The 14,988-nt window shown below is 40.8% G+C and overlaps 1 protein-coding gene across 6 annotated transcripts in view; it reads right to left on the bottom strand.

The window, feature by feature from the left end:
- The window catches only part of LOC114562326 (A-kinase anchor protein 13), a 121,738-nt gene that overhangs the window by 26,536 nt on the left and 80,214 nt on the right, over nucleotides 1-14,988 (bottom strand). For 4 of the 6 annotated variants that reach the window (XM_028588783.1, XM_028588706.1, XM_028588840.1 and 1 more), the window contains 8 exons: nucleotides 14,605-14,652; nucleotides 12,151-12,328; nucleotides 11,630-11,732; nucleotides 6,342-6,384; nucleotides 5,961-6,072; nucleotides 3,153-3,315; nucleotides 228-295; nucleotides 47-113 (listed from right to left, as the gene is read on the bottom strand). In XM_028588783.1, the coding sequence (XP_028444584.1) occupies nucleotides 47-113; nucleotides 228-295; nucleotides 3,153-3,315; nucleotides 5,961-6,072; nucleotides 6,342-6,384; nucleotides 11,630-11,732; nucleotides 12,151-12,328; nucleotides 14,605-14,652 (782 nt within the window). The remainder of the gene's footprint in view (nucleotides 1-46; nucleotides 114-227; nucleotides 296-3,152; nucleotides 3,316-5,960; nucleotides 6,073-6,341; nucleotides 6,385-11,629; nucleotides 11,733-12,150; nucleotides 12,329-14,604; nucleotides 14,653-14,988) is intronic. The other 2 variants (XM_028589004.1, XM_028589093.1) reach the window with 1 other exon arrangement.

Here is a 14,988-nt window from a genome sequence, read left to right as displayed (position 1 = left end):
TGAAAACTGGAAATGAAGATTTGAAAGAGTTTGGTTTGACACTCACATTTGTTCCTCAACGTGACTGTAGGAAAAGAGCTTGAATCTGGTACTGCAAACTGCTGTTTGGGCAACTAGCCAGAGGAACAGAGAATAAAAGCATAAATGAGGAGATCAAATCAATATTGGCTGCAGGACAGCAGAATACGGGAGAATCAGCCGAGGAGTTACTCTGAGGGAACCTTTACCTTCATTTTCACCTTGGCACAAACAGGCAGGCTGTCCCTGCAGCTCTTGTGGACGGAAGCATTGCAGTCTGGAAAGAAAAGCAACAGAACACTCAGTGAATACTAGGAGCATGGTGGGGATGGAGGTGGTGGGGGTGTGTGTGGAAAGGTGGGGGCTAGAAATTCTGACTGGTTTTCATAGCCGGCCAGGAAACTCCACCAGCCCACTAATGAAAGCCAGATTGGAGCAGAGGCATGTGATGCAATCGAGGGGTAATACTGCTCGTGGACGAAAGAGAAAGAAAAAGAAAGATGAGGAATGACACACACACACACACACACACACACACACACACACACACACACACACACACACACACACACACACACACACACACACACACACACACACACACACACACACACACACACACACACACACACACACACACACACACACACACACACACACACACACACACACACACACAGCATTGCATGGGAACATTTCAATTATATAAACATTCCCAAATCAGGAAAGGGTCATCATTTAAGATTGCTAAAATAGGAGCTGCTCTGTAATCTTATCCTGCTGAGTCAATGAAAGAATTAAATTCCCCTGACAATACTTTGTTCAAATTTCATACTGTCAAATAATTTCGTACGACTTTGCAGCAACGGTCGATCAAGAAGGGAGAGAGGAACAAACAAGCATCTCTTATTGTCTCAAAAGCTAGCCTCACAGATTCCACTTACTTTCATATAGGCATGTTTCCAATAGACAGAAGTGTTTTGCACAAGTGAAACCCAACAGAGTCATCCATGCTAACTTGCATACAACATTTCCGCTCTTAGTATTACATCAACACACAAATGCTCTGAGTCAGGGTGAGACCATAATCCTGTGTAATAAGTCAACACAAATAGAAGGGCAGCAACACTTTCAGGGATAGGGCTTCTATTTTCACTTCCACCTAACACCTGAAAGGTGTATATACTTGTGTTACTGTAAAAGAGATTTGGATAAAAGTATCCGCCTAGTAGATTATGTGATTTATATCTAATTAGGATCCACACCGTAAAACCAGCTACAATTCCTGTAGTGTTTTTCTCCTCTTAAATGGTTTCATTGGGTATTGTACTGCTTTTTGTGGACGTCTAACTAATTCCAGCTAATGTCAGACAAAGGATCACTGTATTTGTCTGTTGAATGGACACCAGCCAGACATCTGCGAGGACAAACCTCCTGAAAATACCCTCAGAACTGTCTGGGGCTCCAACAATATACGAACCAGGCCAAGTGAACACAACAAGAGCTGTTTTCTCCAGCCGGAAGTATCCGAGGCAGATTGTGACCATTGAGAGGATCGCTGTGATCCATCGCAGAGCTGATTTCTCCTTTTAAGGCTTTTTTTAGGGTTGCACCAAAGGCTTGTGCAATAAACGTTATCCTCTTTAGGGCTGCTGCTGCTCTTTCAGTGGAAAACAATACAAATACCATTTTGTTGTCTGTACTAAAAGCCTGACTGGTTTACATTAGAAGTAGCCCTTCAGAGAGTTTCACTACTTCAAACAAATCATGAAGCTGGCATAGCCAAGTATGAGTGATTCTGCTTTAACGACGTTCCTTTTTTTTTTTTTTGACATCACAACACACATGCCATAGAACTGGGCATCACTAAATGGCAGGCCACGGTCCAACCCCGGACCAAGTGACGCTTTTATCCGGACCCATGACCTATTTCTGATCAATTAAAAGGAATAAACAATAATCTTCACAGAGCGTTGTTTTTTTTACAATGGACTGGACCACGGGCACAGCTAATCCAGATAGAACGGCAATAACTTCAGCCAATCAAATTGATTGTTTACTGTGCTCAGAGAGAACAACAGAGTAAGAGAGATGACAGCAGAAAAACTCCCTGCTACTTCCTGGCCACAGACGCTTCTCCCTGGTCTAACCAGACTAGTGCGTTTGGATTGACTTAGAGCTGAACCAGCTTTCTCCGTTATGAACATTATTAACACCAAGCATACCATTCCAGGTTCACTAGAGAGCACCTACACATGTGCAAGAGAATGACACTAACTCCATTCAAGATTCAAACTAATAGCAGGGCAGCCACAGGCCATTTCTCTCACTAGGAAAGGAAGCAGAAATGTTAATTAAATTATAAAAGAGAAAAAGGGGCTGCTCAAAGATAGCAATTTGTTTTTCTATACAATGTAATTCAATGTGTCTGTATGTTAAAAGTATCTAAAAATATTGTTGAAATAATATGGAAAAGTACGATGTTGATTTTATTTGACAGACGTAGGGGTTGGCTAGAGGACGCCATTCAGACTACATGAGGTTCAGACCAAAGCTGGGAGAACATTTTAGTAACTGGACCTCTTTGAATTTTTATTGAATACCTCTGTCATACAACATTAATGATATCAATTATTAATGTTTTCTGATGCTTTTAAAACTTGATTTACATCAGCAACAGTGTTCTATTATAATCAGTTAACAAACTAAAGAAAGTTTTCTTTGTCCATAAATAAAATTCTTTAAATAACATATGTGGATAAATCTATACAATATATGGTTCCAAAGTACGGACTGAGCCTTTACTGTAAGTCAGTTAGCATGATCATGCCTGATGATGGATGTGTGCACTACTGTCACTAAACAGAGCTTTTCTTCACAACTCCAGCTTCTTTTTTCTCCTTACAGTATATTCAATTATGTGTGTCGCCAGCAGTGCAGAGAGACTAGCTTATTTTCAAATAAGAAATTAATCTATAATAACATTAATTATTTTAATAATGGATCACAACACTTAATGGGCTTTAGACAGAGCTAAAGTAAAAAGAGTCCTGATCAGTCAAAAACAATGAAAGAACACACGGTGGAACAAAAGAACAATGAGAAAACAGAAACAGACAGACAAAGGTACTTACGTGAGCAATAAAAAGCCTCCTTGGTGTTGAAAGCCTTATTGCACTGGAAGCACTGGGCTGCCTGGCCCCCCGAGCCCACTGGTGTGAACATATGACCATTCTTGGCCTTCTTGTCCTTCTCCTTGCCCTCCTTCTCTTTCTCCCTTTTCTCTCGATCCTTTTCCTGCACAAGTGGAAGTATCATAGTTAGGAACACCACACCAACTATACAAGGAAAGGAATGTAATTACTTCAACTTTGATACCAGCCAATTAGGAATAAAAAGAGTGTGCTGAGTGGCCTGTAGAGTGACAAACATTGACAAAATGTCTTAGCATTTAGCTAGTTGCTTATGTTAATAAATTCCAATCTGAATCCAGCAGAGCAACATTATTACTGTGATGTACTACACAGCATGGGGCTTTGCATATTAAGTGATGCATTATTTAGGTCTCATTAAGGTCTTTTTTGAATGTAGAACATCTTTGTTTCAGGGAGTCTTGGCTTTTTTGCCTCATAAAACAATGTGATTCTCATTCTAAAACTCTGATATATATTTTTTACAGGATTACTTGTAGGGGTTTATAATGATGCGGATGATGACAAGCAGTACACAACAACTGTGATAAACAATTACAGTTCTGGTACTAATTTAATAATAATATTCCACATTGTGTTTATTATTCAAACCATCTTGTGATGAATGAGCAGGGAAGACTTTAGTGGGCTGAAACACACTTCTGCAGGACGCATGACTACTGACGGAGACACGCTGTCTGGGAATCAAATCTTTGACCTTTCCATTACAGGGCGGTCTTTCTGTTGCCTCCGGATTAATGGACGAGGTCATCCTCAGCTGTTGGTCATCTCTGTACACTGAGCTGAATCACAATGCCATAAAGTGATGCCGAGAAGAACAGAGCTCTTATTCTTTTGGACTTGAATCACAGAGCCTCCACCCAAACCCAGAGGAAATGGGAAAATGGAGTTTCCAGCTCGTTTTAATAGCCGGCCCTGGGCCTCTTGGTTTGAGGGGACCACAAAGCTCTGACATACTAGAGCTCATTCTGTTCAGTTGCTTCAAGATATCATGAGGCTGACTGGAACACAGCAAGCCTGCAAGTTTTATAGCCATTACAACACTTAGCATTCATTCTCACTTCCTGCAACAGCTGTCTAACCACAAGGTAGAACACATCGACAAACTTCTACGAACTAGAGAACTAATAAAGTGTTTCTCAGCACAATAACCTTTCGAATAATCTTTTTTTTTTTTTTTTTTTTTTTAGATATGCTTGATATATCTAAAAAAAAAATAAAAAACAACACAGGAAGGAAAGACAATTCTCTGCACAATTATTTTGGCTACACGCATTCACAATAGGAGAAGTTATGACATCGAAACCACAGATTGAAACAAAAAGACGTTTGAGTGAAACATACTGTAACAGGCAATGACTTCACTGGAAAAAGACATCAGCCCAGAAAGTAACACCAGGTGACTACTGAGTCTATTTTACTACAATTTGACTGGGAAACCAGAACATTCTCTTAGCCTACCTCCAGCCAACCTTTCCATTTCTTTGAGAAGCCATGGCTCCCTGTGAAGTTCCTGCATAACATCCTTGGCTGCGGCTGAAGCTACTACCAGCACCAAGGCTCTTTTATGAAAGCTGCGATGAGGAAGTGACTGGCTTGCTACAGGATGGACTATTTCTGCAACCACCGAAGGGGTACAGACACTATGTCAAAACTGCACACGTCTACATCCCTTTGGGGAACACTCACACTTTGGATATTGTACAGAAGCTGTATAGGATTGTGTACAGCAGTGAATCTTTGATTTAGTTTTAATGTGCTGTGTGACAGGTCTGTGTTTGCTGAGGTGGCCATTATGGTTGTCACTGAATATACACCTAGATTATGGATGCAATCCGATTGATGCCAATTTGAACATCAAAGCTTTGCGAATTCTCTTGGAGTCCACAAAACCATGATCAATAATGTTGACCTTTGACAGGGAGCAACCAGCCACAGGGTTGGTATGCTCCTTCTGAATTCTGTCACTTTAAAAGCAAAGCGATGACTGAGGTAAGAGATGAGATTATAAAACCACAGCTTACACCATCTTCCGGTTTTACTTCCTGTTCACCCCTTTGTGTCTCTTTGCGAGGGCTGCACAATTACAGACTGCAAACACTCGTCTAAGTAACTATGCACACCACACTTTAATTCCCAAATAGGACAGTTTATCAGTGTAAATTTAAATTCTAAATATTGACAACTATTTTTTTTGCAAATCAGATTAATGGTCGTCAACCTACTTGCCACTTGTGCGATTTTTAACGTGCAATACTGAGCTTTGTGATTTATATTATAAATCATCATCCCTTATAATGTAAAAAGAAATGACTATTATATTCTCACTAGAAAAAAACCTTTCGCAGGTAAATATGACATGGCTCTGTCAGGAATAAAAGAAAACTTTGATCACTTCTTAAATTAGTTGAGTGACCAGAAATTGTTGTGATCTGAAAAATGAACTGACTGGGAAAATCTGAAAGGGGGAAGTTACAAGAAAAACGGTCAAGCAAGACACAGAACCCCCAACTGTTTAACTGGAGCTGTTGGGAGGCCAACAGAAGAAGATGCACAGGGCAGCTCCCAGTGTGAGGCTGGTGTCCAGTGAGCCTTGCTTGAAGGATACATGTTTAAGGAGGAGAAGCCTATGAACAGAGGCTGGATTTGATAGTGAAGTATAGTAAATATATTTTTAAAAACCGTACCACCGTTTTATTAAGGATAAATAAAAACTCCATGTTCCCTCACCCTGGTCTTTTTGTACATCTTGTTCTTGAGGTAGCTGAAGGTGCGACTGACTTTGGTCACACTCTTTCCCTCAGTGTCGCTCCGCAGAGGGCCAGGCTCCTCCTCTGATATACTGGTACACACACACACACACACACACACACACACACACACACACACACACACACACACACACACACAATGTTATCCTCAAACAGCTGCCTTCACAAGGTTATCTGTTAACACATTCCAAAAATGGTTACAGCACTATAAAGGTTCCATGGAGAACCATTGCTGCTTACTTCTCCACACAGTTTATTTATAGGACTATAAAGTTCCCAGCTGCAGTAAAAACCTTAAGAACTATTTTCTGGTAAAGTATGTGTGCAGAGTTGGACTGACCTGTATGCTAGGGACCCAGAGGCGCTGGAAAACGACCTCATACCTGGAAAGAAACAAGAGAGGAAGTCAGTGGTAGGACAATGATTCGCTTGGTAAAAACAGCTTTTTTTTATTCATTATTTGTCTCAGGTGGAAATTCTCCTTCCTCCCTCTCTGTTTAGGGGTTGACCACACTAACCACCTGAATATACAGATAGTGAATGAACTTACTGACCTAACGCTGTGTCTACACAGGAGGCTTTTCAGCCACGTTTTCGCCATCCGTATCACCTTTGTCTCATGGAACAGTTTTTGTTTCTATTTTCTCAACCAGACACAAGCCAGAGCGTATTTTTACTCTTCATGTCTATTTGTTCCTTCTGTTTTAAGCACGCAACTAAAGTGATTGTGTATTGGGCTCTGAGTGCTGACGAAACACGGGTGACCTACAGCCTAATAATGTGCCTGAACGCACCCTGCGTAGACACACAGAACTGAGGCTGCTCTGCTAATGTGCTGCTGCTAATGTCCTGCTCACACCACGCCTCCTGTGTAGACGCGGTGTAGAGAACCATTCCTGCAAACAGAGGGTTGTTAGTTTCAATCGAGACTGCAAGAATTGGGCAGAGAATTGAATAATCCATGTCTTACAACAGCTACCTTTAAAGTCCTTGAGCAAGGTATTTAACATTAGGTGCTTCTCTCATGGAAGCTGTGTAGAAGCCAAAAACAAAATGACTCTGGCACCGATGAGGGCGGCCAGCACTGAGGCCAAAAGTTGATTCTGAAGTGCTGCCTTTTGATCCAGTGCCATTAATGGCTGCTAGATATGAGCTCCAAAAAACAAGTACATTTTTTCCTGCAAGAAATTATGCTATCAATATTTGATCACATTTAATTGCCTCGCAAATCATCACACAAAGCCACGACGGTTGTAGCGAGCTTGTGTTACCCAAGCTCCACCCAGACTCCTCTATTAACCAAACATGGCTCCAGTGACTGCCAAACTGTTGGTATTTTTCAATTAATCTCTCACCTAGTTGTATTTTTTTTTCATATGATTGTATGTAATATAAAGAAAAAAGTACTAATTAAAACATGTAATCAAAGCATACACTGCAGTCTTTGTCAAATAATCACCAAGGAGTCTCTACTTATTTGATATCAGTTAAACATAGATATGCATCTTTTCTACACAACTCTAGGGCTGAAACGTTTCCTTGAGTAACTCGAATAATTTGATTACTAAAAATCCTCGATGCAAAATGGCTTCGTTTAATTAATGTTACCAACGTTGTATTGCTCACGGTGTTTCCGCACGGAGGATTATTACTGTCGCACACCGGGCTGACGCTGCTGGCGACACATGAAGACGAATTACAAAATGAAGAAAGAGCGTAAGGGCCTAAGAGAAGAGACAGAAAGTGTCCAAAGTTTGGAATCAGTTCAAAAGTAATTAAAACTCAAACTCTGTACAGCGTGTCTACTGCAAAATCTAACTAGTTTACCCCATACCTGCCAACATTTGGTTTTCAAAATCCGGGAGATTTGTGGGGGGGGGTATTTAAGTGTACTGTTAAGTGTTCTGTAAGTTATAAGTGTATTATTTACATTGAAATATAAATTAAAACATAACTTAATTTATTCATATTTATTTATATTTTTTATTTGTAATTGTATTACAACAAAACATCACAGATACACTGCACTGCAGTTTTTAATACTGGTACAAACACATTTAATCAATAACTGTTTCTCTTTGGTCAACATCAGTATGTTTTGTAAACATGAATATGTGCTCACTTTTCTATTGAAGTGTTGTAGCTGTATGTGGCAGATGTAGCTGCTCTCAGTGCCCTCTTGGACAGAGTGGACTTTGAAGCCAGACTGGTGTGGTTTATTTTGCAGGATAGGAGAGAGCAAAGAGTGCTGTTATTCATGCTAATGCGATTTACTGTAACTATCTTTTTATGCTGCCCTTATGTGCCTCTTCTGCGCGATGGTGCCGCTGTGTTTTAATGTGCTGGGTAATGTCATTTTTACCGCCGTGCGCTACATTAAAATCAATGTGACAAACCTTACAAAAAGCGTAGATGTTGCCGATACGACTAGGTAAGATGCATGTGAATTGTTGCGCTCAACACTGTTCTAATATACAGCTAAATTTCGATTTCTTTGCGGGAACACCTCCTTCACCTGCCATTGTTATCGGCTCGCTTTCGGGTCTGAACTTTCCGCGAAGCTTGCACAAAGATCAACTGTGCAACTGGGTTATAGGTTGCCAGGTTGAGGTGACAAACGGGTTGAAAATTGTATAGGTGTGGATTGTGTGAATAGGATGATTGCCAGATCATACGAGATCTAGCAACTGGTCAATATTAGACAAACATATTGATCCGATTATTTATAAAGGAGTTTGGGCCCTGCAAATTACGAGAGTTTCCCGGGAGAAATAACTAACCGGGAGGGGTCTGGGAGATGGGGCTAAAAAACGGGAGAAACCCGGGAAAAACGGGAGTGTTGGCAGGTATGGCTTACCCACGATAATAGCACGACGTCAATGCTTCAGCATCTCAACAGAAAACATGAAGTCTAACTTAACCCTCCATTCCCGACAAAAGTAAATCACAGAGTGGTATGGACAATGAAACTACACCAAACACAACAACTACCAAAGACAAAGACAAGAAAATAGGTAGTGGTGACCACGATCTGATCTAAAGAGCCGACACGTTGACTATCCTTTTGGAAAAACAGCTGATTGTTGCGCACTATTTTCTCTCACACTCTCTCTTCACGGAGAAACAGCTGATCAACGATCCACTAGCATAAGTGTAACAGAGCTGTGTGACATTATAATCAAATATATAAATGAAAACAGGTTGAGTATAATTAATATTTACATATAGGCCTATATACAGATCAGTCTCAGGTTGAAACTTGTAGTTCTGAAAGTTTAGTAATGTTTATGGATGTTTAATGTATGCCTTAGTTTGAGGTTGTTATTGCATTTCAGAAAATGTTTTCTTTAAAAACAATGTAATATGGCACTTAAATGCACTTAATATGTTTAGCTTTTTTGAGAGATGATATTGTAAGCAATGTAGGCAATAAAAATGTTAATAAAAAACCAAACTATTGTATATTATTGCTCTTCAATAAAAAAAAACAATATTCTGAATTACACACAAATATGCAAAGTATTTCTCTGCATCAGCAAGTCAAACCCAAAACAGGATAATGAGGGCAGAGTTTTTTCCTCAAGGAGACGGAGAACACTAATGGAAATATCACACAGATAAGAAAAGGGAAGGCTCAGTGTCTTTGACTAAAGGTGACAGGCTCCCATCTATCTGGAGGGCAGTTCACCTGCAGTGTTTATGATTATTATTTTTCCTCTTACTCTGGTGATTGTGTTTCATGTTTGCAAAGAGACAAAACAAAGACTAATCTAATACATATAGTGGGCTGGTTAGGGGACAGAAGAAGAAATCTTATTTAATGTCGCCAACAGTTATAATTGTTCTTGTTCCAATTGCATACCGCAATCAGCTTAATATCAGCAGTAATTAGTGATTTCTTCATAAAACATTTCAGTTGAAGCTCAACTTTTGGACTTCAGCGTGTTAGTTATGTTCAGGCCTAAGTGCATTTCTTTCTGTTACCAGAGAGCACTCACCCACAGCAAACATGTAAAAAGTGAGAGGTCGCACTAAATGTTAAGGCTGAATGTTTACGCATAATTTCTTAGTTTATTCAAAATAATCCATCATGTGTATTTTGTGATGAAATATTATAATTTAGGTTTTATAACCATTTTTTCTTCAGTTGACCTGTCTGTATCTATTTGAATAATTTCAGTAAGCTTTGACGAGACCTAAAGAAAGGGGACAAAAAGATCTCTACTTTGGGTCAAAGCTGGGCACATGGGTACACAAATCTGGGTACTTAGCCAACTACTAATTCACAAACATCCCAGTGTATCAAAAAGCATTCCTTGATCAAAACACTGCACTGCTTCTCACAATGTCAACTGGACTTTTATATTTCATATTCAGTGAATAGTACAGTAATGGCACCTTTGGTTACAGTCCTCTGAGGGAGATGCAGGATTCTAACAGGAACAACTACTGCTTGGATTCTGACACCACAGCTAGTTTCTACTGCAGCTATGTTCACAGTACATTACTTACTCATGTTATCCTCATCATCGCTAGATGAAAAGTCCCCATAAACGAACTGAGACTTAGATTTGGGGAGGATGGGGGAAAGGTTGAAAGAGAAAGAAATGCGCCTCTTACGTCTCAGGTGTCTCACTGCTGGGGAGGCAGGAAGGAAAGAACCACAGCAGGAACTTTACACTTATTAAAATTAAGAAACTTTATAATAACAGTTAGGATGAGGGATAGGAGGTAGAAATGTCAAGATAAAGACATAATACCTGACACATACACACATATATATAAAAACATATTTCTTATTAGACCCAATAATGACCGCGTTCTGAGCTTACAAAAAGGAGCATGTGAAATACACTTTGAAATAAAGACTTTTAAATATTTACCACTTTATTGACTCATTTAGTACAGTATGCTGCACTTGTAATTTTTTATTATTAATTTTGAGATATTATGACTTTAAAACAGGATAATAAAATGGGCATGTATTGATAAAGAGGTCAGATATGTTTCATGTTACAAGTATGGCTAGATATGGATCTGTAATTGTAATTCTACACTAATAAGTTTTTCGTTTTAAAACGCATAACTTTTGCTAAGTTTATGCCTCGCGTCCACACTACCAGCGTTTACTAACCCCTAAATCTGAGACTCGCGTATCCAGTTTTAGTTTGAAAACTTCAGGGTTGAGTTTTAGTTTGGAAGGGTGGAAACGGAGACTTGAGACTTGAAAACAATGATTTAGACACACACATTCAGGTGTTATCAGTTCCGACGTGTCCTTCCCTAATTAGTCTTGGCCCTATCACGTGACTCTTTTCTAGAAAGAACAAAATGATAGCCCACACTACTGGTGGTATTCAACATGGATAACAAAGTACAGGTGTTTCTGACCGTGTTGTCGATGCTAGCAGCTGTTGTGCAGTTCAACTCTTAATTTTATAATACTATTACTGCCTACATGCGCAAGAGGCAAGCTACTATTCGAGCAATGTGTGACAATTCCCGTGTTTACACCAAACCGGTGCTAAAACGCTCACGAGGACGGAGATTGTTTTAAAATGAAAATGTAGTAGTGCGGACGTAGTCTGAGGGTAAAACAGAAAAGCAGCCTCACGACTTCTTACTCACCATCAAGGTCTCTGTGGCTGATGGCGAGCATGGATACAGACTTGGTGAGGGGCAGGGTCAAGGGAGGACAGCTGTTTCGCAGAGGGCGATACCGCCTTGATTTCTAGAGCAAGAGACACAAGCTTGGGTCAAACAGTGCATGACGACGTAAAAAAAAAACATGCAGAGATAACATGGAACAAAAATGTACCAGTCACTAAACTGGAAACAGGAACGATAAACTAAAAAGGGAAACTACACAAACGATTTGATGTTGTGTTCACAATTTGTTTTAAATTCAATGAGAGTGGGGAAAAGCTGCCTGAAGAAAGTGTTTATTAATTCTTACTAATCCCAAAACTGACTAAATTCCCCAGACTGTTTATAAGTCTTGTTTATGTATAAGCTTAACAAATAACGTTTTCCTCTCATGTGAATTAGGCTGAGGGTGTTTTTGAGTTCCCTCAGGGCCGAGTGCATGACAGTATGAAGATATGACATCTGAAGGACAAATGCGTTGGGGTGTGCGTGCGTGCGCTGACCGGGTCATGTAGTCTGCCATGATCCCCCAGCTCCTCCTGCTCCTCTGTCAGAGAAACCAGGGAGCCCCTGTCATCGCTGTCATGCCGGCGCATCCTTGAAGGCTCCAGGATTCGGGGCCCCTGAGTGGTGGGGCTCCTCAGCTCCTCCTGGGCCCCACTGAGCCCCTCCAAGCTGTAGCTGTATGGACAAAAAGAAGGCAGAGGTAACATCAAAGATGGAAGAAGTTCTGTACACATACACTCCACTTGTCTCTCTGGACTATTCTATTACAGCGTTCTGGTTACTCACAGCTACTGCTGCAACACACACACACACACACACACACACACACACACACACAACACACAACACACAACACACAACACACAACACACACACACACACACACACACACACACACACACACACACACACACACACACACACACACACACACACACACACACACAGTGACCGGCTGAGTTATCACTGGGCTCCGGAGCAGAGTTACAGCTGAAACAGCAGCAAATGTCTTCCAACATCAGCATCAGCATGGAGAGCTCTGCAGCTGTGATTTACAAACCCAATTACATCGATCTATGACTGGAAATAAGAAGCCTTGAAAAATCCAATACAATGATTATGGAGAGGAAAACTACAGCTACATTTCAGGATGAGCTATGCTACGTGGCCACAGCTCTATTCACTTCAGGACAAACTCTGTGATACTTAGAGTAAAGCTTCAGCAGTAAATCTCTCTTATCTCTAGCCTTTGGGTTTTTATGGCACTCCATTATCCAGCAAATCATCAGTCTAACACATTCAAACATCACTAATCTAAACTGGACCAAAGGAATCATGGCTTGGTGATTATCAGTGACCAGTGTAGAGCAGCACTCACCTATCCTCAGGGCTGTGAATGTAGATGACTATATCTGTCTTATTAAGGCCTGCTTACTGCCATGATTATTACATACTATCCTTCAGAGCCACAAGGTCCTCGGTCCTGAATCATGAGTAACACCAGCAGCTGTTGCAGCTCTCTGCTACAAGAAGGTACAGGCTGGCTGACTGACTGACTGACTGACTGGGCAGGGCGTTCACACACTCACGTGTACGCATGCACACAGGCATATACACCCACAAAAACGGCAAATGCAAATCAAGCAGCATGTAAATACATCCTATTCAAAGAAGTTCACGTGGTCTTAGCAAGAAAAGAAAAAAAAACATCACACACCCATACACGAAAACACTGTACCTGAGGGAACTAACTACTTCCACACTGTGGCTGTGGGGAACATCAGGAAGGCACCAGCTGAGGTGTGAGTGTGAGGTGGAGGGGTTAGTAAGGGGGAGACTGGAGATAAAGAGGAGCGAAGGGTAGCAAGTATGGCAGAGTTGCAGTGAAGCAGGTGAGGAGGATGTTAAAAAGACAGAGTTACAGGGATGTCTGAAAAGAGGGATCTGGCACAATGGGACTACTTCCTAAGTATGTACAGTAGATTTCACAGTGGCTAGCATGATCACTGTAAATGGGTTCAAACCAGTTTCCCAGAAATGCAATACTGTCAGAATAGCCTAGGTACTATTAATGCTATTGAAATCCCGTCTGTGGTAGCCACTGCTCTCTTCAATGTAAAAGATGTGGCCCGATGTTTAGAGTAGATGTCTCTGACCTTAAGAGCCATGTCTTAATTAAAGCCTGACAGATATAGAGGCAGGCTGATAGTATTGGCCATTATTTGCTAATCACAGATATATATACCTGGGTGTGGGTGCTTACGCCATTTACAGCTGCAAGCCTGTTTTCATAGCCATCAGTCTTCCTGAGAAGTACAGGGTGAGGGTTTGTCTCAGCCCACAGAACTGAAACAATTACACTCAGGGTCAAAAAAGATCACTTGATGTTGAATATTGCATAGTTCTTCTTCATGCCTGACTCCCCCCGCCTCAAAAGCAACAAAGCTATTCTTCTTTCACAGATAACAATTCTGCAACTACTTTTGTCCTGTTTTTGCTGCTGTGGGACACTATATTCTCCAAAATCCTCTGAAGCCTTTACAGTCTTGAAAAATACCCTACAGGAACTTACTACACCAAGTAAGCATGTTACTGTGTCACTTTATTGTTCTCAATTGCTCGCCAATACAGTCCTTGAGCCTCCAGAGCTAAAGTCCCCTTTTTGCATGTGGCTGCTTGTTATTACCACTGCAGTACAAAACACCAGTTTGCTTAACCATCTCTTTACCCCAGTATTTCTTGCACATTTTAATGGGTGAAAAGAGATTAACAGTTTTCAGCACAGTTGCCTACAGGGATGGAGCACAATGCAGCAGTAGTTCAGCAAGCATACATTAAAAGGTGGGAGATCCACAAAGGCTACACTACATGAATTTGCCATTGCAGGTCATCTGGCAACAAGTCAAAGATTCTTAACATCACATGAACTGATGAATGGGATGTATTAGTACCTTCTCCTGTGAAAGGTCGGCTTCCTCTCACCAGGGTTTTGGGCAGAGCTGAAGGTGATGGATGAGAGAGAGACGGAGAGTGGTGAATGATGGGTGAGAGGAGTTGGGATATGAAGGGTTGGCAGGTCAATAAGGACATAATGAATTAATGAAACTATTTCATTTTCTGATGGAACCATAATCTTTTTAGTTGGTTGGATATCTCTGGGCACTATTGTGTGTATATGGAGCTCTGAGGCACAGGCCACCATGTTGGAGGAGTGATTACAAAGGCGTTTCTTCAGAATCATGATCTTAAAGGAATAGTGTGTTTAGACATTTTGGGAAATACGCTTATTGCTTTCTTAGAGTTTTACACTACTGATCAAAAGTTTCAGAACACCC

Source organism: Perca flavescens, chromosome 1, assembly GCF_004354835.1.
Source record: "Perca flavescens isolate YP-PL-M2 chromosome 1, PFLA_1.0, whole genome shotgun sequence".
In the NCBI taxonomy this organism is placed as follows: domain Eukaryota; kingdom Metazoa; phylum Chordata; class Actinopteri; order Perciformes; family Percidae; genus Perca; species Perca flavescens.
This window is presented reverse-complemented; position numbering and strand designations above follow the sequence as displayed.